The sequence below is a fragment of the Ostrea edulis genome, chromosome 9 (assembly GCF_947568905.1).
Source record: "Ostrea edulis chromosome 9, xbOstEdul1.1, whole genome shotgun sequence".
NCBI classification, from domain to species: domain Eukaryota; kingdom Metazoa; phylum Mollusca; class Bivalvia; order Ostreida; family Ostreidae; genus Ostrea; species Ostrea edulis.
The window spans coordinates 25,788,849-25,815,856 of NC_079172.1; the positions used below are offsets into that span (position 1 = coordinate 25,788,849).

Here is a 27,008-nt window from a genome sequence, read left to right on the forward strand (position 1 = left end):
ATTCCAACGTTACATATCTGATGTTCACTGTAAGATTAAAGAACCAGTACATTCACGCAATAAAGGTTAGCGCATTGTAGTACCCAGATCAACATGGTCATTACTCAGTTATGAGCTGTAGCGAGTCAATACAACTAATATATATTAATAATAATTATTGTTCTTTATATAGCGCTTTTTCCAGCATATGCTGCTCAAAGCGCTTTACAATGCATTATTACCCTTATATCAATCTAGCACTTTCTCAGCCTCCTAGGAAGCATACAGTGCAAGCTGCCAATACAAGCGCTAGAGCACTAACATTCTAACAATATCTTTCACTGTTTATAGCCAGGTACCCCTTTTACACTTGGGTGGAGTGAGGAAATTCATGTAAAGTGCCTTTCCCAAGGACACAATGTCGGCCCTGCCGTGGCCAGGACTCGAACCCACGACCTTTCGGTCTCGAGTCTGATGGCCTAACCACTAGGCCACCGACGCCACATATTGCATTGATCATGGTGCTCAGTTTTAACCAGTAGCGAGTCAAAATTTAGATTAATACTTCTGAACATTATCTAAAATACTTATCTTTGTCATGGGCATCCAATTTTGTAAACTTAATGCATTGGATGGGTAATTTCTGACAATTTATATGTGCAAAATGTGTGAATCATAATCGTAAAGATACAAGGATTACATATAGACATTTCACTGTACTACATGTACCATTATAATAGGCACAGAGGGAAAGTACAACTGAGCAGATCAGGATTAAACCCAGGGACTTCTTTTAGAAAAGAACTTGACTAGAAATGTTATATGGTTCTGAACTCATCAATTAATTTTGTATGATTATACTTGCATAAAATTTCATACTAATTTCTTTTTATTCACATTAAAATCACAATTTAATCAACGAAAAGAATAAAATAACCTGAAAAAAAATTTTGGTCTTAGTTGTAAGTTCTTTTGTAAAATGTGGCCAATTAGGCCTTCTGAATATGCTAGACAGGTGCTCTATCAACCGAGATATCTGGCAACCAGTGATTGAACTCGTCCGACCATTGAATTCCTCCATTTTTAAATGTCTTCATACCCAAGTCCTTCAAGACAATTAACCCAGGATCAGATCTCCGAAAAAGGCATTTTAACCTGTCAGTTGCAGAAATTAATCCACAGTACCAAATGCAACAGAAAGAGAGAAAAAGGAATGGATGAGACTGAATTCCATGTTGGATGCTCTACCAACTGGGCCATCTGGCAACGAGTTTTGAATCTCGGTCTGGTCTGTTGCATTTTCTCCCTTCCTATTCTACTAGTAGTACTTTTATGCCCCTGTGAATTCTTCTGCTTTCAGTCCACACGTCAGACGAACTCCTTTTACAGTTTGCAAGTTACAACTTTCATAATCCCTAAATTCTGCATCAGTTTTATACAATGTATAAAGTACTGAATATAACAAGTATTGGTCAGAATCTACTAGAGTTAACAAATTGGTAGTCAAGATTTTGAATGGTATTGGTGACCCTTGGTATTCTACCTTGTTCACATCCATTGAGGTGCCTGTGCAGTGGACTATGTTTTGGTGTCTGTATCTTTAAAAATGAAATTTTACACATGAAAGTATGTAATTTTATTCTAATTCTACCAGTTGGTCCATCCATATAGATTTGGTCATTGTCAGCAAATTATTGCATTCATTCTGATGCAACAGTGATGATGATACTTATGAATTGACTTCCGGTTTACAGATGGTCGGATGCATTGCCGCTTATTTACAACAAGTCCTTTTATCAAATGAACTAATGAAGTTTAAAAAACCATTGAAACATTAATTTCTGAAAACAGTTAAAAAAAGGTTAAGATACTCGAGAGTCACTAAGGCCAAATAAAATATGTGTGGTTCTGGTTACACTCCCTTGAAAAATTGGGTAGGTAGGTAGGGATTTTATTTTATATTTTTAATGATAGATTTTAGATGGAAACACAATTTTCTTTTACTTCCACTTCTTTGCATGTACCATTTATATACATGTATATGGTGTGATATCAAAATGGTAGGGATCACCCTAATTTTGACAATTCTCTTTAATTCCTAGTCACTTTCTGTGTAATGTTAGGTGGCCTGTAATAAGAGTTTACAGCTTAGCATTTTAGCGGTATCTATATATATTCGCAATGAATGAACTTACAGTCAAGCTTCACCTGAAGGAAACTGGGTCAAAAACCTATATCAATATGTATGGTGGTATATATTTTGCACCCCTTCTCATAAAAGAAAATCTTGAAAAAAAAAGCGAGCATTACATTCAACAAAATACAGTAACTGATATTGGAAATAGTTTAGGGTCGGGGGTAAAAACTAGCCTAAGGGATGGTTGGGTAACAGGAACCTCACATATTTTTTTACTTGGCCTAAAGAATGCGTCCTCCTATGTAACAGAAAATATTTACCTCTCCAGAACATTGAACTCAGGGTTGAATTACTAGCTAGTGTTTGTATGTAAAGTACAGTGTTGTGCCAAAAATGAGCCAAGTTTCACATTTTATGCTGTATATATTTCATTAAAAAATATCCTTTGTTTGAACAAATATCATTCTGAACTCATTTTTGCTCCAAGTTTTATGAAATCCAAAACATTACAAAATATCTGGACATAAATTCTATTCATGATTTTTAAAACTTTTACCAATAACTGCAGAAATATGACTAATGAAACATCAACCTTTAGCCTACCATTTCCTCATATTATCCTTTGTAAGAGTGGAAAAAAAAAACAAAAAAAAACAACAAGTGTGGTGTTCTTACATTCATATACAGCTGTAATAATGTGTATGGCTATACTCAGGAAAAATAGACACCAAGACCATAAACTGCAGATATTTGTGCTGTTAATAGTGTAAAAGTTTTTATAAATGAAATTTTGATAAGTTTATGAAAATGATTTAGAAAAGTGGTTGTTTTCAATTAATTACATAGTAAAGAAATTAAAGTTGACACATTTACAGGGCTTGAAGCTAACTTTTTATGTCATCAGTCCAGCCGGACTGATGGGGTATAATTTCAACCAGTCCACAGAAAAATTTACCAGTCCAACAGAGTTTTCCGGAAATAATTAAACATACTTTGTTAATGTTATTAAAATGAAATTTAACTCAATATGCCTCAGACAATATTATGTGGGATTTATATTTACGAATCAAATTCGTCTGATATCTACAGATCAAAGCATGCCAAATGTGTGTATAAGATTTCATAAGAATATTTTCCAAAATGATGCTTTAGAAAATAAACCAGTCCCATTGGACCGACTAAAACAAATGTCTGTCAGTCCGCCAGACTTCATCTTCCCAAGTCAAGGGTTTTTGTGAGGAGAGGAGCGGATCAGAAACCCTTGACCTGGGAAGATGGCCAGACTTTTTAACCAGTCACAGACTGACGGGCATATGTTAATTTCGAGCCCTGATTTATGGCACATGCTGTACATGTATCTAAAAATACCAACACTTAAAACTAGCTGCAAATTATGTCCCTTAAAAACAGAACTAAGTCTGAACATAACAAGTGATTTGATTCTGAGATTTCTACTCCCCCTCCCCAAAAAATAAATCAATAATAAAAATTGTGAGCTAACTTTATTTCAAGAGCCTTTAATAGCAATTCATCTTTAGTATCCTGTAGTCAGAGGATGTCATTACAACACACTACAGGGTTTATACAAAATTAGGAAAGCAGGAATGCAGAGAGGATAAACACTGCTAAACTTGATTCATGACAACAATACAAAACCATAATGGTCACCAATTAATGAACTGCACCGTAAAACTAATGATGAGAATGATTCAGTAATAGACTTCTCAAAGTCATTAAAAAACTTCCAAAATTGAAATTATAATTATGATTATCTTAAAGATATAAACTTAGATAAACTACATGTTTTTGCACAGAAACAAAATATTCTTAGTATACAATGCTGAGCTTGATTTCCAAAATTTCTTAATCATTATGTTTCATGTGAGCCCAATTATGGAAATAAATCTACCTAAAAATATAAAGTTTGGGCAAACTGCCAAGATGTAGGTTTTCTTGAAATTGCTCCCCAGCAAATGGCAGGCTTTGATTATTGGTTACTTGAACTTATTCTGTATTTTTAACGACTTAACGTTCACATTTTTCTATTTCCAATGCATTGCAGGGGTTGGTGGGGTGTTCAAACTTAAGCTGGTCTCGAAATTAACATATGCTCATCAGTCCGTGACTTGTTAAAAGTCTGGCAGACTGACACACATTTGTTTTAGTCAGTCCGATGAGACTGACCAGTTAGTTTTCTACAGCATCATTTTGGAAAACATACTTATGAAATTTACACATTTGGCATGCTTCGATCTGTAGACCTATCAGACAAATCTGATTTGTTAATATAAATCCCACATTTAAGTGTTACAATATTGTTTAAGACATATTGAGCTAAATTACATTTTAATAACATTAATGAAATGTGTTTAATTATTTCTGGTAAACTCTGTTGGACTGGTAAATTTTTCAGCGGACTGGTTGAAATTAGACTATACCCCATCAGTCCGACTAGACTGGTGATATAAAAAGTTAGCTTCAAGCCCTGTTAAGCCTACGGTAGAGGCATTATATCTGTAGGGAAAAAACACACGAAAAAACCAACGTTAGTCAATCAAAACTAAGAGCGCATACTGAGCGATGCGTACAACAGAATATTTACACTGCACCGTTACATCTGGGCCACAACCCCCCCCCCCCCCCCCCCCCTTCGTTTTTGTCATGACGTGCTGTATATACAAGTTATTTGAAAAAATAACAACATACTGAAAGAAGAACAATTAAACCACGACATATGCCACTTTAAATTTAAAACATAACTATTTTCTCCGAAAATATTTTCGGTCTTTCATCTCCATCTTAAGTCCCAATACACAACAGAGAAAATTCGAGTTTAAAACATATACGTACTCATAACTCATGTAGTAGATCTACAATTCTAGGCTAATTGTCAAATGCTGATTCGGATAGTAACTAAAAATCCCTAACCTAAGCTCAGTAGCTAGGTCCCATTTATGATAATTACTAATTACCTACATATATTATAAAATCCCGTGTACCTACACAAATTGAGCCGTGTACACACTTCTTAAAATCCGTATAAATAAAGAAAAAGTTGTAAATTTTACACACATCATTTGGGCAATAACTTTTTCGTTAATACCGCCACATGACGTAATTGACGTAGATTTTACCTAGTCCTTCATACGTTTAAATCAAGTGACGATAACTCTGAAATTAAGATTCCGCCAAACCAACTGTTCACGGGAGTTAACTCTATGTATCAAAGTTTATGATAAACACAAAAATCTAATTCAAATTATTTTTATTGGTATAAAATTAAGCAACAATATAATGAAACAGTTTTAAAAACAGATTAATCGCACTCAGAGTTCAAATGGTCTGTGAATATTCCCTTAGTGCACTCAGATGTGAGAAGTTTGCACACATATTCCCGACTATTTTCACCAAATCAGCATCTACCAGTTGATATATGAATAGCACCTCTTCATATTTCGATGGAATGTTACAACGATTTTTCAAGATGGTTTGGTATTCTTCTTTAATGCCTCGTCAATCTCTTTTTGGGAAAATTTTGGAAGACTTTCCTCTGTGAATTAAAGGCGAATTTAAATAATATAATACAAACATTGAAATAAAAAAAAACCCACCCCACCCCCACACAAAATAACCAAATTAAAAACATACACACACATGCATACTGGCAAAATAATTAACAATTACAATTATTCTCTCAAAAGTATTTTGATGAAAACAGATATATCAATTAAAATATCTGATTTGATAGAGGAACACGCGGTCATTATAGGAACGTTGTAAGGTTGATGTAATGTTTTTGATATACAGTAAAATTATATGCGTATTGTACAAGTGATAATCATTAATTTATGACATTTTTAATCTACAAAATTCAGCAATGAATTTATGTTCAGCAGCAAAACTGTTGTGGTTTTCTTCAAATACGAATATTCTGCCCCGCAGTTAAAGATGTGCATCCATATAATGTTTAATTCAAGTCTGAATAGACGGTTGAAAAAATGTTTCGAACATCAGAGCACACCCTTGACTAGCCAAATGAAATGCGCAAATTTGTAAATAAAGCACTGCTCCCCGAAGATGAAATAGTTTACAATACATATAAAACTCAAATTATGGACAAAATAATGTAAAATCAATATGAAGCAAATAAAAGTAGCATACCATCAATATCGTCATCCATGTCTTCTATTTCGGTATATGTATCCGGTGCCTTTGGGTTAAGTCGTTTTTCGAATTCTTTCAACAGAAAAGCTTTGGTTGGGTCAGGTTGGTTTTGTGTTCTCTTCTCTTTGGGTTTGTCTTTTGTTTTCATCTCCTTCTTTTTCTCAGCCATAGTCTAAATGATCAACACACACAAATCAATGATCAAGTCTTCCGCAATGATGTCACAAATACTAAGCTTTAAAAAACCCTATTTTTTCCGGAATGACAATCGATAAAAATAGAACAGCCTCAATCACGGAAATTCCTGTTACGCTGACTCTGTTAATGATTTTTCAACCTATTATCTACGCATTCAAAACCCAGAACGTCTACTGTAATATGAAAGGAATGTTGGACAGGTTCCAAAGAAATTGACAAAGCAGCCTTTCTTATCTAACTATTTTTATAACACGTTATTTAAACATATTTGAGCTTTGATGAAATACCTTGGTGTATTTCAATACATATGTAATTTCATACCCACTATTTAAAGCACAAAGGACCTTTTGAAATACAAGCCCTGAACAACATCTATTCAAGCTACGATATATCGGTTAATGTACAAGGCATGTACGTACTAGTATCTAAGCTATTGTTCGATTTCAAGCAAACATAAATGTAGATATGAGTCATTTAAAAACACAATTATATATGCAGCTTTAAGGTCATGGAAATTCCATGAACTTGACACATATCTTATTTTCTGAAAGTAACAAGGAGTTACCAGTATTGTGGCGATATTTATAGACATTCTCAGCTATCTAAAAGACGGGTTTTACCGTTTTGAAAATAAACCTGGTGAAATATGTTGAGTTTCTCTGAACTTTATGATTATTCATCCCTGACTCGTATGATTGTTTTTACATATACAAATAAAATAATTTTTCCCCCAACAAAGAACTACATGTCTATACCATTATCAGTCTGATACAACGACAATCCAAATACTAGTATAAAGATTTTCAAGCGTTTATTCGCTTTTTAGCTAAGGAAACACAATAAAACTAAAACTTACTTGTTCATTGTGAATGTAAAGATATGAATATTGACAACTACATGTCATAAACAGTCAATGACGAGGATCACTAATGGCAATAAAGGATAAAAAACGAAGTGGTACTAAATAATTCTGACAGACAGATGCACAGAACACAGTACTTCATACATAGTAGATTTATAACCATACAAAGTCAAAAGAGACGTTACTTATGATACTTGAAAACATTGCATTAACTGGTGTGTACTTGAATCGATATGCTACATAACTGTTTCTATAGAACACACAATCGGTACATATTAATTGATGATCATCTATGCGCATGCCCAGACCATGTAAAGAAAGCACTCTAGATTTTATTCCACAAATCGAATACCACGGCATGGCACAAGGTGACCACGTTTCACTGAATTTTGACGATATTGAATGCAAACACTCTATGAAAGAGGAAAAACATAATGATAAGAAATGTATCTGCAAGAAAAGGAGATTAAAACAAAATGGACACATTGTTTATGCTTGGTACAGAATCTGTTACTGTGGAAAAACTGATAGAAAACGAGAATATGACAAAGCATCAAATGGTTCCAAACTACCTAATTACAGTTCTATGGACGGTATTGACATTCACTATGACGATGAATGTGTTTACAGTACTGAAGGAGTAGGATGGTGTTATGGCCATTACAAATTCGTTCTTTACTGTTACTGTCATGGACAACCTAAACTTAATGCGAGACGATGAATACAGATTTGGTAAGAATTTGAATACTTACAAAGAGTGTAATTTTTAGCTTTCACTTTGACAAACATGTCACTTAATTAGAACAAATAAAATACAAAGCTGAAATGATGACGAACGCTAGAGGTACACTATAAATAATACAGCTCACTGCGCGCAAAACACGTATATCATGTCATTTAAAATACTGGTTCAGCACAGGTACTGTATATATTATAGGAACATTTTTCTATCATGTTTTCTGTATGATGTAAACTGATTCTATGAATTTGATTTCAGGTTTTAGAAGATTGCAGACCTTTACAAAGTTGAGAATGTCATGGTATTTGAATTTCAAAATAAATTAGGTTTAACCACTTTTATTTCTCTTTCTTACTTTGGATAATTGAAGAAAGCTTGTTTCAGAAAATATGTTTAAGCAAATAAAATACAGTCAAGAAATAAATAACACAGGTTTCATTAAAGAAACAAAGGGAACAAGTATGAATCCCGTTTTATAAAAGATAGTCACAATTTTCGCTATACAAATGAAGACAGTCAGGAACCAATTCCAAAAGATAAGGATCCCTGCATAGCACCAGTATGCAAATTATAAAGACGGAACAAAATATTGAACTGAATTTGTTAAATGGATTAGAAATTTCTGAAATTTAAATAGTTTTTTCATGTTGTTTATAATTATCTTTATCAAAAAATTATGTATACATATATAGGATACATATGGGCTTGGACAAAGGTTTTGACAAATTCCAAATTAAAATGGAACATAAACAAATAAGGAGAGTGTTGTTTCATTGAGATGGAATTATAATGTTTCATTCCCTAATTAGTATCATAGATCTGCTATAACTAAAAATTGTGGTTGACAAAAATTGGAATATAAGAATGAAAACAGATAGGGAAAAGTTATTTTTTCCTTTTTATTTGGTAATAGATCAACAGGACGATGATAAAGTATGCGGTGGTATTCAATACTCATATTTTCTGAAGTCATTAGCACACTCACGTATTGCTGAAAGCTAATACCTTCTAAGTATTGCATAACAATACTTGTATATATTAGATTATCAAATGAAATGAAGAACTGGGAAGGAATTCGAAACCAAAACATGTATCTTATTAGTAAACTTTGACAATAATTCCCTATTTTCCATTGGACAAAAATACGGTTATCTACAATGCATTGCGCATGCCTGAATACATCTGCGTCTTTTAAAAGATTACTACAATAATTTCAATTAGAACAATACAAGATGGGAAACGAACACAGCAATTTAACAGAAAAATCAATCCTCTCACCACAAACTATGGATGAAGAAATTCATCACGATCCTAATTGTAAATGTAAACGCCGAAGATTGCAACACAAGGGAAAATATTACTATGTGTATTACAGAAAATGTGTATGTAAACAATTTCACGATAGATCAGATTGTTTCCAGAAGAATCTGCAAGATTCCGATCTACCAAATGGCAATATAAACAAAGATGGAGTCGATATTCACGAGAACGCAGACTGTAACTACACGTACGCTAAGCGGCAGGGAGACAAGACACAGTTTCGTTTACATTGTACCTGCAAAACTGTAAGCAGCAGAAATATGACACGCTGAAATGTAAGTATATATAATGTAACAAATACTTACCGTGTTTAGTTCTTAAAAACGTTCATTAAACTGTTGGCGTGTTAAATTTCCTACTCGTTAATTCCTGTGCAACAAATAGTACGTTTAACTTATGAATATATTTAGACCTCACGTTTATGCCGGAATGCGCTAATATGAATAAACCTACTAAAGTGATACATTGTTGTTTATCATTTCAGAGAGCCGGAAAATATATGTACTACAAAAAGACAGGGAAATGTGTTCCTATTCTAATGAATAAAATGAATGTTAAAAAGACTCAATGTTTTTTTCTTACTCTCTAACGTGGAAGGCGCCTACGTTATCTGTTCTACATTAAACAGGGTCATGCTTTTAACCAACTTTATCAGCTTGTAGTGATTAACTAAAGATCTTGCTTTGACTTGGCAGTTGAGCGTATTCAATATTTAACGAAGATGAAAATTAAAATCTAGTACAATTACAATTTATTTACCTTTGAAAAAATCATGGAAAATTTTTAAGTATAGACTAATTAATCTTTTCATAATATTCAATGAGGTTTAGCCTTGCCGAGTTCCTTTGAATGCTCTAGAAAGCAAGCATGTGCAATGCTATACACTATATTATACTCCCTATATAAGAGTATCAGTCACTTTATGTAAAATACAATATCATTTAACCCATTCAATTGAAGTATGTCGGCCGACCAAAGCAATTACTCACGTGATGAAGTAGATAGTGCTAGTATAACAACAATGAACGACGAAGAGTACATGAAAAAAGATTGTAAAGCATTAAGGCGTCAGTTGAAACAAAAACAAGCCACTAGCTTTGTTTTTTACCGTTTATGCTTTTGTGGAAAACACACGGATAGATCAAGAGAGTTTTATGAAATAGATGATGATGAAGATATGCCCGAATACGCCTCATTGGATGGAGTAGAAGTACATGGTCATGAAGAATGCCAGTACACGACTGTAAAACAACTACCCGGACCGAAATATATTTTTAAACTGGATGATTACTGCACTAGATACTCGCAGAAAACAACGACAAGATAAATGTTCATACAGTTCGAATTTTGGGAAAATGTTATCAAATTCGTTTGATGATTTCAAATAACAACTTTTAATTTCATACATGAACAAGAAATCAAATTACTTTATTAACTATATTGACCGGTGTAGATTAATATTTAAATGTGAGCTGATGAACCTATATGACTATAGCTACCCGGATTTGTTTTGATATTACAAATCATCAGTGATTTTTTTTTACGAGAATTGTACAATACAGTTTTTGATAAAGAGAGAAACGTTGCTGGACTTTCCTTTCTTCATTGTGAATCATTGAAATTACTATATATCGAAACAACAGTTTTTGGGTCCATGAAAATTCGAATTTTAAAATGTAAAAGAAAATTGAATTATGTTCACTTCCAAAATAAATCACGTGCCATATACCATTTCCGGCAATGAAGGTAATTTGGAGACCATGACATAAAGAGTGAACCATATTTCGGTAAATATGTTTTTGAAAAATGTATGTCTTTCTGAATACACAGAGGGTAATTTTGGCCCAAAAGGTTTACATCCTTGACGTAGAGTGCCAAAAGCTTCAACGTTGAATGCATAGGTTTTGAAACCGTTCGAAAGAGGAAATGATATTTTTTTTCTAATTTGCCCAGCAGCATGTATTTGTGTTTAAAAAAAATTAAATAATCGCATAACATATACAGTGATTTCGATTCACTGACAATTTGAATTTCGTATTATCATAATTGACAAATAAAATGTTCCCAAAACTTCCTTTGTATTTTTAAAGAGAACATTTCTCTCGTCAGCTAGCTGTGTACACGCATTTAGATGTATACAGATTTTTAAACAGTTTTGTATCACAGAGTGCATTGAAACACTCTATTGATTAAAACCTTACGCACATAGATAATTTCTCATGTGTACAGAGGTTATCAGTAGAGTGTGATTTTCCCAAATACATGAACAAATACAATGTGAAAAAAAAGAAGATTTATATAAGTAACGTCGTCATTACATTTTTATACATATTCTACAACATCAGAAATTACTCAAGTGTTTGTAAATATCAATGTAAAATTCACAATGATGTTCTCTTTGATGTCCATTATTGCGATTTCTTGAATAAAATTATGACAACAAAAGAATTTAATACAAGGATTCAATTATGCACTATACAGGTCTAGTACAATGAATTACTGTCAACACTGCTTATTATTTTAAAATTAGATTTTACTCTTAACAATATACATCTGCACATTTAAAAATCCTAGCGCTCTTGGAAATATCCCCGAAGTGGGATTTAAAGTACAAATTGTATAGGTGTATACTGTTTCGATTTTAAAAATATATTACAAATAATATCTATATTTCTGCTGCTCTCCTTTGAATGGGTAAAACTGAACAACGAATTGTAGGTTAGCAAACATACGGTAAGAAACACAAATGAATCCCAAAATAAATGCTGGAATTTTGTGAGTTTATTTTAGACAGTGGCTACGCTAAAAATAGCGTGGGAATTTGTGAGTACATTAATTGAAGACAATATGACTTTTCTCTAAGCCAATCAAATGCACGAAGAACAATCTAGAATGCACTGTAATCCGTTTGCGCAAGGCAAATTACGTCATATTTACCCATTAAAATGGCATCCCATATGATAAATACTCCTTTCAAAGGTATTAATACTTAAAACTATCTTCAAAATCTGACCATAGAAGACGCAGAGATCACATACCACTCGCTGACCACCGTGCACTATGAATAACGATACTAGTAATATTTCGGACGAAGTTTTCTTTAGCTCACTGAGCAAACGAATGCAAGGCGAAATTCATTTCGATGATGAATGCAAAGTCATTACACGATATGGTGAACTTAATGAACACGGAAGAATAGTAGTAGTGTTCATCCGGAAATGCAAATGTGGCAAATATCCAAATAAAGAAACTTTGATATTCGGAACTGAGGAGAGATTAATTCTACCCAAAGACGGAGTGGACGTACATAAAGATGAATCATGTGAATACGTTCCCGAGAAGTATTTTGACAAATCAATACACAGACATGTTTACCGGTTTCAGTTGACATGTTATTGTGCCTCTAGATCAAAGCAAAAAAGGATTTTAGAGTACAACTAAAAAAGAAAAGGTAATATAGTTGTTCTTCATATATTTCTTAAATATCGTAATTAATTTTAAAAGTAATTTTCAGATTTGTTTTTAAAAAACTTCCTCTGTTGACCATTTGCAGAAGCATTCAACTAGAAACACCTTGAACACAATAGGACCTGCTAAATGAGATAGTAGGAAGTCAGACCAAGTTGAATATTGATTGTATATCGGATAAACGTAAAAGGACATTGCAGGATAATTGAGACGAATTACATTTCTCTGTAGTGAACAATCATCATGCTGCAACATAACAGGAAGAAAAAGAAAAAAGTATTTTGATATCCGTCAACAAAAGACTGTGTTATATACCAAATCATAATGAGCCAAATAAATGTTACAAAGAGTGATATATTGTTTAATTAAGGTAAACATCATGCCTTATGCAAACTTATGTATTCTGTACATGTATTTATGTAGAAAGTGGATGCATTCGTTTTTCTAAATCCTATTTGAAAGTTTTACATGCATATACTAGTAATCATTTCTTTTGTCATGTGATCTTACTTTTTTGTAGATGCTTTGAATGTTTATGATATACATATTATTGAAATTATATTTGATAGAATGAGGAACTCAGTATTAGGTTTCCTTCATCTTTTTTTAAAAATATCAATTACCATTGGACCATATACTCTATTTCAATAGTATATTGCAAATTGTTACAATACATAAGCATGGTATATTAGAATGAATTGCATTTTCACTTGATATAATATTTTTTGTATATTGTATCAGTCTTCTCTTTTTCATAACCATATTATTAATGGATATTTATGATGCGCCCAAATTGTTTGTTTCCCGTTTCATGACATTTTGAATTCTTAATAAAGGACACCCCTATCATTTATATTGCTTTATTCTTATTGATATAAGATGTGTCCAAGTCGGAGTTGAAGTAACAATTGCAGAAAATGTTTTGGAAAAACTTCAAACATTGAAATGCATGTAACAAACTTGAATTTTCTAGAAGAAGAAATTATAGATCATTTGGCACCACTCCACTACAGTTAAAAGATAAAAAAAACTTATTTTTAGTATTTTCTTTTCAAACCAACATTCTCTAGACAGGATATTGATATTTTGCATTTAATGTACAGTTAAGTTCAAATGTATTTTGATGAAATAAATTATGTACCTGAACATGAAATATTTAACAGAAAGTCACCACTATCACTACCGTCATGTGATTTTAAATCCTATCGCAAGATGGAATAAAGCGCTCGATAGAACAATATAAATAACAATGAGCTAACATCCGTAAAGGTTCTGCTGTATTTTCAAAAGAACAAAGAATCATTAAATGGTTTGGGGTTTAACTCACTAAATGAATAGTCTAGAACTTAAAAGTAACAAGAAGTAGAGAGTAGTTACTTAATTTCCAATTCATGGAAAGAATTATGGAAGTCACGCAAATAACTGCGCATGCGTATTCTTTGTAAGCTATACTATAAAACGGATGAACATAAAGCAATTGTGGTTGTTGTTTGTCATCATTGCCTTAGCATCAACAGTAAAAAAAAATATTAGCATGTCTGTTGATGTTGTCAAGATTCTAGACGATTCTCGAATACTTGTAGAAAACGTGCATTACGATGAGAGATGCAAAATAAAGGAACTTATATTGACATTAGATAATGGGGAAGAGAGTAAGGTATTTTATGAAATATGCAAATGTCCAAGACGTTTACCGAATAGATCATCGGAATACAATGAAGCCGTAAGAGAGGGAGTGTTCCCGGAGCATCACAAGTCAATACGTGGAATAGAAAAACATGGGCTTCATTGTACATCACGAGTCAGAATTAATATGGAAATGGGAACTAGAGTGTTTATATCAAGAAAAGTGTGTTCATGTGGAAACGCGGTGGGAAACTTCAGTAGATGAAGTGGAAAATACTACTATTATTTTGAACACTCTGAAATACATTCATTCATTTCTAGTGTTATACATCAAAAGGATATATTTCATCTATCGAAATGGACAATGTAAGGATTTAATTGACAGTTGTACGAGTATGTACGTATGTTTGCATTATAGACCAACTTTAAATGTATATGTGGATTTGAAGTTTAGTAAACGTTACTAATTTTCTTTTATTCTTAATGTTATTTTTGGTGTGTTTTAAAAGATCGAATTTACAAGCAACCCACTGCATGAGGGAAGTGTTCTTTACTTAGATAACATATGATACCTATAATCTATATTAATTGGAAATACTCCAAATGTCAAGTCCAGACATACACATTTTTTTTTACAAACATTGCGCTTCAACAAAGGCTATACACATTTACCGTGAATGCGTGCGTTTAATTCCAAAATATTTCACCTAGATTACAACAGGTAGATCATTTTCCTTCCTCTAAAGTATTTTGACGACTTCTTGAAATAAGTCATACGTAATAAGTCTCACTCGTCACGGTACACTATCTTTAAGGAAACTCGTTGAAAATAATTCATGATGGGACCCGTGCCTCGATTGTGGATTTTGAATATATATAATTAGAAATACGTGAACAATCTATAGATTAAAATATGATACCTCCATACTCTGGGAATTTTGCACACGTCACTGTTGTGAGTGAGGTTATGTCTATTTTAAGAAAAGAAAATTATATAATAAATGATAATGCTATATAAGTTTTGTTACATCATACTTATTCTTGAAATGATTGCAAGTTATAAAAAGCCTTGGGAAAGTCTACCTAAGTAGTATAAAAGACAAACTGATAGGAATATTGTATCATTGTTTCAACTATCAAAATGAGCTGGAACGATATCACAGAACAAGACTTGGTAGAGGGAAGTGAAGGAGTTGAGGGAGAAGAGCACTATAGCCCAGAATGTCAACCATTGATGGAAAATGGAATTTATAGAAAAGGTTCCAGAGCTATTGGCAACATCACTGTCTACTTCAGAAATTGTAATTGTGAAAAGTATGATAGAGCAGAGTGTAAAAGAGTTATTCAACAATTTCGTACATCGAGTATACCTTTACCTACCCATGGTGTAGATATTCACAGAGACAGTCAATGTTCCTATGCTATCCCACGAGAAAGACTAATTTGGAAAGACAACAAACAACGGACGGTTTACATTTTCCCTCTCCACTGTGTATGCAAAACACGACCAAGAACATCAATGGTCTATCGTTAAACACAGGTAAGATTGAGATTCTATGTGTTCCTATTGAATGACAACAAAAGCCATGAACAACAGGGGCATTTAACTACAATGAGAGATGTTTCTTGTGCAGTAAGTGTGGTACATGTATCAAGTTTATAATTAATTAATACTTATAGTGCAAAGTAGTACTAGTAATTCTGGTGGTGTCAATATGATCCAAACCTCTCTTCTCTATGAATTTATATCCCTAATGTTTTTATTTCTAATGTTGTTAGTAGGTTTGGATAAAAGGAACGTGTTTAAAGAAGAATAAAGAAGAGATTAAATAATATCAGATAGGTTTGCCACCATTCGGACTTTCCATTTCATGGACAAAAGAACATGAGTCGTGTAGAATTCTCTCAGCAACACCACCACCACCACCACCGCCAACAACAACAACAACAACAACAATGTTCCCCCAATTGTCAAAAGTGTTTAAAATCATAACTGTAGTAAAATGTGGTTGCATTTCTTCGTGCAGGTTGTATATTTATATTTGTGTACAAATCATTAGCATTTATGCTGAACTTGTTTCATACTTACATATCATTCATTTGAAAATCAATTACCCAGTGTAATGTTGCACATTGAATTCATTGGTGTTTGAATAAAGTATATGTCGTGATGGAATTGTCGTAAATATATTTGAGCAGTGCTTAGCGTCTTTAAACAAGAAAGATTCTCTTCATATATCAGGTCACATGGCAGTAATTCGGGTTAATCTAACTTTAACGGTATCTGAACATTTCAGTTATAATTTAAGGTAAATATATTAAAGTAAGGTTTACAAAGGGATATATCTACAAAATAAGGCGTGAATAGTTTTTTCTTAACTAAATATGTTATAGCTAGGTCACTTACTGTTTTTCCTTTCTTTTTAAACTAGTTTTTATAGTATGAAATGTGAGGATAACGAACGGTGGTCAATTTATTAATCACATGAAGAATACAAAATTTAGAGGAGAACAAGCACGGATCCTAGGAACACAAAAAGCCCACGTGATACATATTGACTAAAAGGTGTAGTATCAACAAACAGTGATCAATCTCATAACTCCTATAAGGAATACAAAATAGAGAGTTGGCAAACACGAATTCCGTGATGTACCAGAAGTGGGATGAGGTGCAAAGAGGAATAAGCATCCCCTGTCGACCCATCACACACACCATAAACCTTATATATTGATCAGGTAAAGGAGTAATCGATAGTCAGAATTAGAGTGCCGAGAACGATTGGTATAAAACACGTCATACAGCATTTGATCCGATGATAAGTTGTATTGAAAAACTAGATAGTTATAATGATCATAGATTTGGCAAAATGCTGACATCAAACGAGACTGATGAAACCCCTGTATCTTCAACTTGTTTGTCAGTAGCCTGCTTCTATCTAAAAATTCATTATACGCAGAACAAGCTCTTGTGTATTGAATCAGTTGAAATATATACACACCATTTGCAGGTGATAATGGAATATTGCTACATAAATATTGGAAATTAACGACGGAGAAGCTGAAATCATCCAGTTTGTCATAAAGTTGAGTTGTTAGTTTGCTGTTAATATGTTCAACATCATCTCTCTTAGACTTGGCTTAAAGTATTTGCTTCAATGTTCCCCCAAATGAAATATAAATTATGTTCAAATGATTGGTCAAGAGGATGAAAAAACAACATTTTAATATAAGTGCGCTTAATGATGGAAATTTTGCAATATTACAATGTGTTCAGAATATGAAAACATTGCACATATATAGGACAATCTCACCATCACGTTGGACTTTGATGTGTCTTGTTAACTAAAGAGCACTGGGTATCGCATATGCATTAGAGGAGACTGTATTTAGTGTAATTCATTTGTTTGCTAGACTTCGTTACTCAAACTACTGATATCAATGAATGAAAAGTAAATTCTCCTCATACAAAGTTCACCTTAAATGTGAACTTGTCCTCCTTGATTAAAGGGGCATAGACACGATTTTTGATCGATTGAAATTGATCGCCTTTTGTTATAGAAATTAAAATCTATCATAAAAAAGTGGATTGAAATATTTTTAAGCAAGATACACATTGTTTACATAAAAACTGGCTCACAAAATCGTGCTTGTAAACATGAGTGAGACAAATGCATGCGAGAGAAATTTCATAGGACTGTAAATTTGACCGGAAGTGATAAAATCAAGATTTTAAAACGTATGTCAAAAGCATTCAACAATTCGACATGGGTTAATATCAATTTGTGTGCATGTACCTAAAATTGAGGTAAATGCTTCGTTCTAAAAACAATTTCACCACAATAATTAACTTTGACGCCATGTTGATAGTTGAGTCACTTAATATGTAAATATAGATATAAAGAAGGCTCGTGTCTTCTTCTTTTTTAAAAATGCAAAAGTTTAGATGAAAAGGTTACGACACAAACAGTGATCAATCTCAGAACTCTCATAGAGGATATAAATTTGAGGAGCGCAACCACGCACCCTTGGACATTCTAGAGATGGGATCAGGTGCCTAGGAGGAGTAATCATCCCTTGTTATCCTCTGTTAACCGGTCACACCCGCCGTGAGCTCTATATCTTGATTAGGTAAACGGAGTAATCCGTAGTCAAAATCAGAGGGCAAAGAATAGACTGAATTGGCATGAAACATGTCAGACAGTATTTTAAGTAATGTTGGTGAATCATATCGTTTTAACAACCATAAAATTTGCGAAATTCTGACGTTAAACGAGACGGTTGAAACCACAGTAACATCAACTTATTTATCAGTACCTTGCATGGATTTAAAAACTGACCATACTAAGAACAAGCTATTTCGTATCAAATCAGTTGACAGACATAAACACCATATGCAGGTGTCCTAATATTCTATGAAAGCCTAATCTGGTACCCGTCCACAAAACAGAATGACGGGTATATGGACCAGATTAATGAAAACCGCTATTGGATATTGCTACATAAATATGGTATTTGACGCCAGAGAAACTGAAATCATTATGCTTGTCATAACGTTGAGTCTCAAATACATCTTTTAGAAATTAAAGTTTGTTGCTATGTGCTACACGTTTAAAAAACTATAAGTTTTTTTTAATCAATTGATTATCTAAAAATATGCCAAAACCGTGTCCATGACCCTTTAAGTTGTCGGAAAAGTCAAGTTATTGATATTTATGATGACATGTTGACAAAGGTAGGACAGATTAAAAGCAATTCCAGAAATAGACAACGGAATTTGTAGTCTATTTAAAACAATCAGAAATATCACTGGGATTTTATGAATATACCGACTGTATTTTTGGAAATCTATACAAGGTGTCTAGCCAATCAAACTCTATATTGCATTCAAGGTTGTCTGCACAATAACAAGTTCATCATCGTATTTTAATAGATTGTTTTATGAAATACAGATGGACTGTTATAAACGTTATAAACTTGTGTCTTATATTCCATGTTTTGAAACTTGTGAAAATATTCTAAACCTGATTGATAGAATATACCCACTCTCAATTTTAATCATTGAATGTTGTTCATTTTCTTTATCTATACACTATTTTACGTGTTTGAGCATACCAAGCACAACCCAAATATCATAGAAAATATTGCATATAGTATATAAAAAATATATCTTGGGGACAAAATACTTTAGTAACTATCCATTACTTAAAAACTGTGAAATGATATCAACGCACCACATATAGATCGACCAAAAGATCAACCTACTTTTCTCCTTCCAAATCAGCAGTAGGTTATCCAATCAAATTGAAGGATATTCACCATATGATAGTTTGCATTGAGTATTTAACCATGAAGTAAATCCTGATATGAAATATTTGACAGACTACACTGCCTTCATGTAAATTTAATTCCTATCACACGATGATTTTTACTTCAATACATTGAAAAATCAAAGTACAAGCATGTTATATCAAAATACTTTTAAGAAAGCAATACACAATCATGCTTTACTCTGTTTATTCATGCCCGAGAGAACAAGATGAAAGGTGAAGATAACGAACAGTGATCAATCTCATAACTCCTACAAGTATGTGTCAAAATCCGTAAATTCTTTGCTGTACTTTCAAACTAACAAAGGCTTCTTGGACGTCACTATATCAAATGTTTAGAATTCTAACTCACCAAATGAATAGTTTAAAACTTAAAGCAGCAAAAAGTACAAAGTATTTCCTTATTTTTCAATTTATGTAAACTCCTGGAAGTCAAACAAACAACTGAATACTGTGTATGCGTATTCTACACAAGCTATGCTATAAAGCTAGTGAACATGAAACAATTGCGGTCGGTTTTTGTTGGGTTTTTTTTGCCATCTCAGAGTAGCATCAACAATAAGATTTGAACATGTCTTTTGACTTTGGCGATCATCTAACAGACGCTGGGGAACCTGTAGTACTTGAGGAAGAGCATTACGATGGGAAATGCCGAATAAAAGAATTAATACTGAAAGTATCAGGGGGTGAGAAGTTGCGAGTATTTTTCGAAATATGCAAATGTCGAAGATGTTTACCGAATAGATCGTTGGAAATACAAAGAAGGCTAGAGACGAGAAGTGTTACCAGAACATCACAAGTCACTGCCTGGAATAAAGATACACGGACGGTATTGTAATTTTCAAGTCAGTCCGGAATTCCAAAGAGGAATTAAAGTGTTTAGATTAAGGAAAGAGTGTCAGTGTAGAGATGCAAGAAGAAACCCCAAAAATGAAGGTGAAATTAATGACGAATTTGAACACTCTGAAATAGATTCATTCATTCTATTGTTACACTTAAAAAGAATATATTTCAACTTTCGCCATGGACAATCAGGATTTTAAAAACTAGTTGTATATAATAAATTATTGTATATGATAAATTATGAACTTTTAATATGTATTTAGATTTAAAGTTTAGTACATGTTTATTATCATTTTTATCCCGTTATAATTTTATTTTTTATGTGGTTTTTAAAATGGAGTTTACGAGCAACCCCGCACTTGGGTATCTATACATATATAAAAGGTACGTCTTATCGATTGGGTTTTAAAAAGGAAATACATAACCACACGCAAAAGGAAACTGTACATGATTTCATTGGCAATGCATCAAAATTCAAGCCAAGACACGTATACAAACCTTTTACAAAATTTACAGTTTAACAATGGTCAGATATATTCACCGTGAACATTTTATTTAAATTCAAGATATTCTCATTTATAATATACTACATGCAGATCATTTGATAGCCTTTTAGAATATTTTTGACGATTTTTTGAAATAGGAGACGAAATAAGTTTTACTTGTCAAGAAAAATTATGTTCAGGGAAATAATCATGTTATGATAGGGGTGCGTATAAATTATTGAACATACTGGAACGATTTATTGAAAAAAAGTATACAAACTCTGTGAATAGCTGAAACGTCATTGCTTTGGCTGTCAGGCAACCAGAGACACACGTGATTGCGTCTATTTTAAGAAAAGAAAAAATTCCAAACTAAATAGTATATGTTATCATTTTTGTTACATCATACCTATACTTCAACTGAATATAAAACATAGAAGGTAAAGAGTGGGAATTTACCTCAGTAGTATAAAAGACATAATTATATAAAAATTGTATCATTTGTTTCAACTACCAAAATGAGCTGGAACGATATTACAGAACATGACTTGGTAGAAGGGAGTAAAGGAGTTGAAGAGGATGAGCACGATAGCCCACGATGTCAACCATTAGTGGAAAATGGAATTTATAGAAAGGCTTCAGAGCTATTAGCAAGGTCATTGCCTGCTTCAGAAATTGTTATTGTGAAGAGTATAGTAGAGAAGAGTGTGATAGAGTTCTACAACAATTCGTACATCGGGAATATCTGTGCCTACCGATGGTGTAAATATTCATGGAGACAGTGGATGTAAATATTATGATCCACTACCAGAATTTATTTTCCGAGACAACAAACAAATGACAGTTTATATTTTCCCTCTCCACTGTAAATGCATAAAACGACCAAAAACAGGAATGTCCAATTGTTAAAACACAGGTAAGATTGAATGAAAAATAAAAGCTATGAACACAAGAAACATTTAAAGTTACTTTGATCGACTGAAATTGATAGGTTTTGTTATAGAAATAAAGATCTATCATCAATACATGTAACAAAATATAGTTTACACAGTATACACTTTGTATTACTTGTACAGAAAATTTTGCGTCTGAAATCGTGCTTGTCAACACGGTGTTTGTCTAAATCTAGACTGGGACAAATGTGCTCGCAATTCATAGATCTGAAAATTTGCCCGGAATTGAGAAAACCAAGATTTTAAATAGTATTTCAAAAGCATAGATGATAAATCAATTTAGGTGCATGAACCCAAAAAAGGAATGAACCGTTTCATTCTAAACGTGTTTTGTTTACACCACAATAATTAAATTTCGCCCCATTTTGATAATTGATTAACTTGTTATGTAAACATATATATAAACAGGGTTCGTGTCTTGTTTTCAAAATGAAAAGTTTAGATGAAAAGGTGACGATAACGAACAGTGATTCATCTCATAACTCCTATAAAGAATACAAAATTGAGAAAAGGGCAACCACGGACCCCTCGATATAATAAATGTGTGATCAGGTGTCTAGGAGGAGTTTTCTGTCAAACGATCACTCCAGCCGTGAGCTCTTTATATCTTGATCAGTTAAATGGAGTAATCATTAATCAACATCAGCGTGCAAAGAACGGCCTCAATTCGTATGAAACAAGTCAGACGGCATTTCAAATAATATTGGTAAACTATATCGTTATAACAACCATAAAATTTGCGAAAAAACGAGACTGTTGTAACCACTGTAACAGCAACTTATTTTTTTCATATGTCGATTCGATATACCCCTGTGAACTAGAAATAAAAGACACCACAGAGTCGTCCACTTCTGCTATATATTTAGATATTTTATTGAAAGTAGATATTAACGGAAAACCAACCACTCAACTTTATGACAAACGGGATGACTTTAGCTTCCTCATCGTCAACTTCCCAATTTATGTTGCAATATTCCATTATCACCTGCATATGATGTTTATATCACTCATTTGATTCAATACGCAAGAGCTTGTTCTGCGTATAGTCAGTTTTTAAATGGAGACAAGCTACTGACAAACACGTTGATGGTACTGGGGTTTCAACAGTCTCGTTTAAAGTAAGCATTTCGCAAATTTTATGGTCGTTATAACGATCTAGTTTTGCCAATACAACCTATCATTGAGTCAAATGTTGTCTGACTTGTTTCATACCGATTGTTAGGCCGCTCTTGGTACATTGATTGCGGATAATTCTGTTTACCTGATCAATATATGGGGCTACGGCGGATGTGATCGATCAACTGGGGATGCTTACTTCTCCTAGACACCTGATCACAGCTCTGATATATCCAGGGTCCGTGTTTGCCCAATCTCTATGTTGTATTGCTTATAGGAGCTATGAAATTGATCACTGTTCGTTATCTTCGTCTTTCATGAAACTACTCTGTGTTGTGTGTCACTATTTCTTCATATGCATGATATTCACAGAATTATTCACACTAGGTAATATTACATCTTGAAAAGTGTTTCATTGGCCAATTTGACACAGTGGCTAAACAAATAAGGTAGCGTCTCCTGCTCATAGATTTGAAATACAAGACATATTGAATCATCCCATTAAGATAATACTTAGATAAACAAATTTAGTGTATGTATGCATGTTTATTATATGCTATCATTCTGATGAAAAATACGCAGATTAATTCTATCAAAATCACATGAGTTTCAATTTAACCAATTATTTTCGCCCTGAAGAAGGCTCCGCCCCTTGCACATAGTGGAACGTATGGTTATCTACCGAAATAACCCTAATGTCATTGGGTAAGTACTTCATAAAGTCTGTGGAAATAAAATATATCTTTATAATTGGAAATGGCAGAGATTTCGGACAGTTGTTATGATATGGTTAACGACGTGGAATGTCATTATGACCATGGATGTACATGGGAACTGAAAGGGGAAGATGAAACGTATGTCATATGGATAAGGAAATGCAAATGCAAGCGTCGATGTTTTTGGCTTTTTAACGAACAAACACATATAAAGGATTGTGATTTCCAGAGATCAGAGCGTTGGGGCAATGGGGAAAAATGGTATGAATGGAAACGGAACTGTGTGTGTCGTCAATGAGCAAGATATTATAGAAAATGAATAGTGTTAGTAAGTGTTGTGGAAATAGTGGAAACAACCCCGAGAAATTTAGTAATAAAACTCTACTTCGTTTTCTGTTGTATATTATGAACGTTTTGAAAGAATTGAAGTTCAAATGTGAATTGTGGAAACAGACAATGAACTACTCATACCTTGACAATCATGGGAAATGTGACTTTATTTCAAAGAGATTTGCAGCAAACGGACTTAATGTTTTCAATTCGAATAAGGAAATAAATGCTTACTCCTCCTAGGCACCTGATCCCACCTCTGGTGTGTCCAGGGGTCCGTGTTTGCCCAACTATCTATTTTGTATTGCGTATAGGAGTTATGAGATTGATCACTGTTCGTTATCTTCACCTTGCATCAACATGTGTTTCATGTATATCCATGAGTATATTTGTGATAAAAAAGCTAGTTCTCTATGCATTTATCTGTTAAAACTTATGCTTGTTTAATACACACACATATATATGTAACATTAACATTACCTTCACTGTTATAAGGTATGAGCGAGGGATTGTGTTTCATACGAGGAATAAGAGGTTTTGTTTGAATATACACCTCACACCCATGACTTGTAAACGGATTTTGCACGCCTTCTTGAGCCATATTCGGCATATAGATACGAATGTGATAAGCGAAAAGGTGACAGACTATACCAATAGGTGACTACATTGAGAGTGAGGATTATAAGAAAATGAGCCCTATAACTACTATAACTGTGATTACAGATCCCTACATTTCATAATTGATTCTTAGAGTAGCTGTTGCGAAGAAGTGTTTATATGGTACAGAGAAATGTTATTGCAAAGAATTTGATAAATACAATGGTACTATATATAACTGACAGGATTCTTGAGGGACCAATTGAGAGATTGGTGGTTCATGGAAATAAAGATGGAATGTGATACAAAGTGATACATTTATGTGGGTACCTATCAAAGCAGCAAGTTCTTAGACGACAATATACTCTTCTAAGAATAAAAGATAATAATAATAATAGGTTGCCTCATGTGAAAGGATCAGTTCAGTGTAAAGAAAGAAAGAAAAAATATTGGTCTGAATTTGGTTTTACTCTTCATAAAAAGTTCATCCATATTCTTTCTAGTTCATGACTTTAGGCCAAACAAATGAATAATAAACCGTTGAATAATGATTAAAAAAAACAACACCTGAATATAAAGAGTATGAAGAATGATTTTCAAATTAGAATTTCTTCAATACTGATCACTGAATACTTGCCACGTTTCATAGGAAGGTAAGGTATATAAATAGAGTACTGTCATCGTATTGTTTAAACGCTAGCATAATACATAGAGATGAAATCAATACACCATAACACGTGTCGCTAACCAATTTTCAGAAAATTCTTTTTGTAATATACAACAGACTGGAAATTCCAATAAAACTATTTTTAAATCCAAGTAAGTGATTAAAAATAGGTTCCTTTCAATCCTCGGATACGTACTCTATGTCATTCTTAATCTTTTCTGGCTTTGCGCCAAGAACAATATATTGAGTAATCATGTCCTTCTGCTTGGTTTATGATAACTAATAAAGTATTTGTATTTCAACTAGATTTCTAGTCGAATACGTACATTTCAAAACTGTCTATTATTATGTTTACTTAGCATTCTTGTCAACACTTAGAATAGTAATTTAACTTAGGTATTCTTAGTGCCTTTTGGCATTCTGGTAACTTTTAGTATTCTTGGTAAATGAAGAATTCTCGGTTGAGTAAAATCTGAACTTGGTATCAAAAGTCAATGTTCACTCGGATGTCACATTTAAAAATGATGTCTCATTAAGAACCCAAGAAGATAAATGTGTATTTTATGTTATAAGATATCATGCTGAATAGAATTTAAGAAAGCTAGATTTTTATTACATAATTAGAAAACAACAAGATTATGTAAAGCAGGAAGTTCTTAAACAGCTGTCAAAACATAGATTTCAGTATTACCAGTATTGTAAATTAAGTTTGCAGCTTTAAACATAACATATGATGTACATGTACTTCATTGCCAACTCAGATACTAAGCTTCTACATTACATTTTACATTGTTGACCTACACTGTACGTAACGCTTCGTCCACAATGACGAATACACAAAACAAAGTTCCATCAAATGAAGAGCGGTTTTAATTATTAAGATGCTGAAAAGCAAGTATATCAACAGACATACATTTTACCTCAGGAGTATATAATTGAAAGATCTTCCTTATGTCTAAATTGGTAATTTTGGAAAAACTGGGGGGAATTATGTTATGTAGGTCAACAATGTGAAATGTATGTAAACGTGTTATTAACATAATTCAGCAATGATTATCAGTCAAAAATGTAACTATAAGTAATAAGGTATCATTTTGAAATATCAAAACGTGATCAAAGTTTCCAATGGAATTTGATCACACGTAAATTAGCAACAGTTTCGTTTAAAATCAGCATTTCGCAAATTCTATGGTCGTAATAACGATCTAGTTTGCCAATACTACCTATCATTGGGTCAAATGCTGTCTGACCTGTTTCATGCCGATTGTTAGGCCGTTCTTGGTACACTGATTTTGACTACAGATAACCCTTTTTACCTGAGCAAGATATAGGACTCACGGCGGGTAGACAGGGGATGCTTACTCCTCCTGGGCACCTGATCTCACCTCTGGTATATCCAGGGATCCCAGTTTGCCAAACTATCTATTTTGTATTTCTTATAGGAGTTATGAGATTGATCACTATTCGTTATCTTCACCTTT

At 33.1% G+C, this 27,008-nt stretch overlaps 1 protein-coding gene and 1 long non-coding RNA gene across 7 annotated transcripts in view; one reads left to right on the plus strand and one right to left on the minus strand.

The window, feature by feature from the left end:
* Positions 1–5,364: 5,364 nt before the first annotated feature.
* Positions 5,365–27,008, minus strand: part of LOC125657840 (uncharacterized) — a 46,768-nt gene continuing 25,124 nt past the window's right edge. Inside the window, exons 1-3 of one of the 6 annotated variants that reach the window (XM_056149973.1) lie at positions 15,414–15,465; positions 6,278–6,452; positions 5,365–5,666 (exon numbers count right to left, since the gene is read on the minus strand). In XM_056149973.1, the coding sequence (XP_056005948.1) occupies positions 5,596–5,666; positions 6,278–6,452; positions 15,414–15,419 (252 nt within the window). In that variant the 5' untranslated portion in view covers positions 15,420–15,465 and the 3' untranslated portion in view covers positions 5,365–5,595. Of the gene's footprint in view, positions 5,667–6,277; positions 6,453–7,334; positions 7,475–9,704; positions 9,849–15,165; positions 15,319–15,413; positions 15,466–27,008 lie in introns of those variants that run through there. The other 5 variants (XM_056149975.1, XM_056149974.1, XM_048888674.2 and 2 more) reach the window with 5 other exon arrangements.
* On the plus strand, positions 7,935–22,028 carry LOC125657842 (uncharacterized). The gene is made up of 6 exons (XR_008798737.1): positions 7,935–8,072; positions 8,338–9,674; positions 9,884–12,850; positions 12,953–16,033; positions 16,273–20,717; positions 21,689–22,028. It is a non-coding gene; the product is annotated as an uncharacterized LOC125657842 (long non-coding RNA).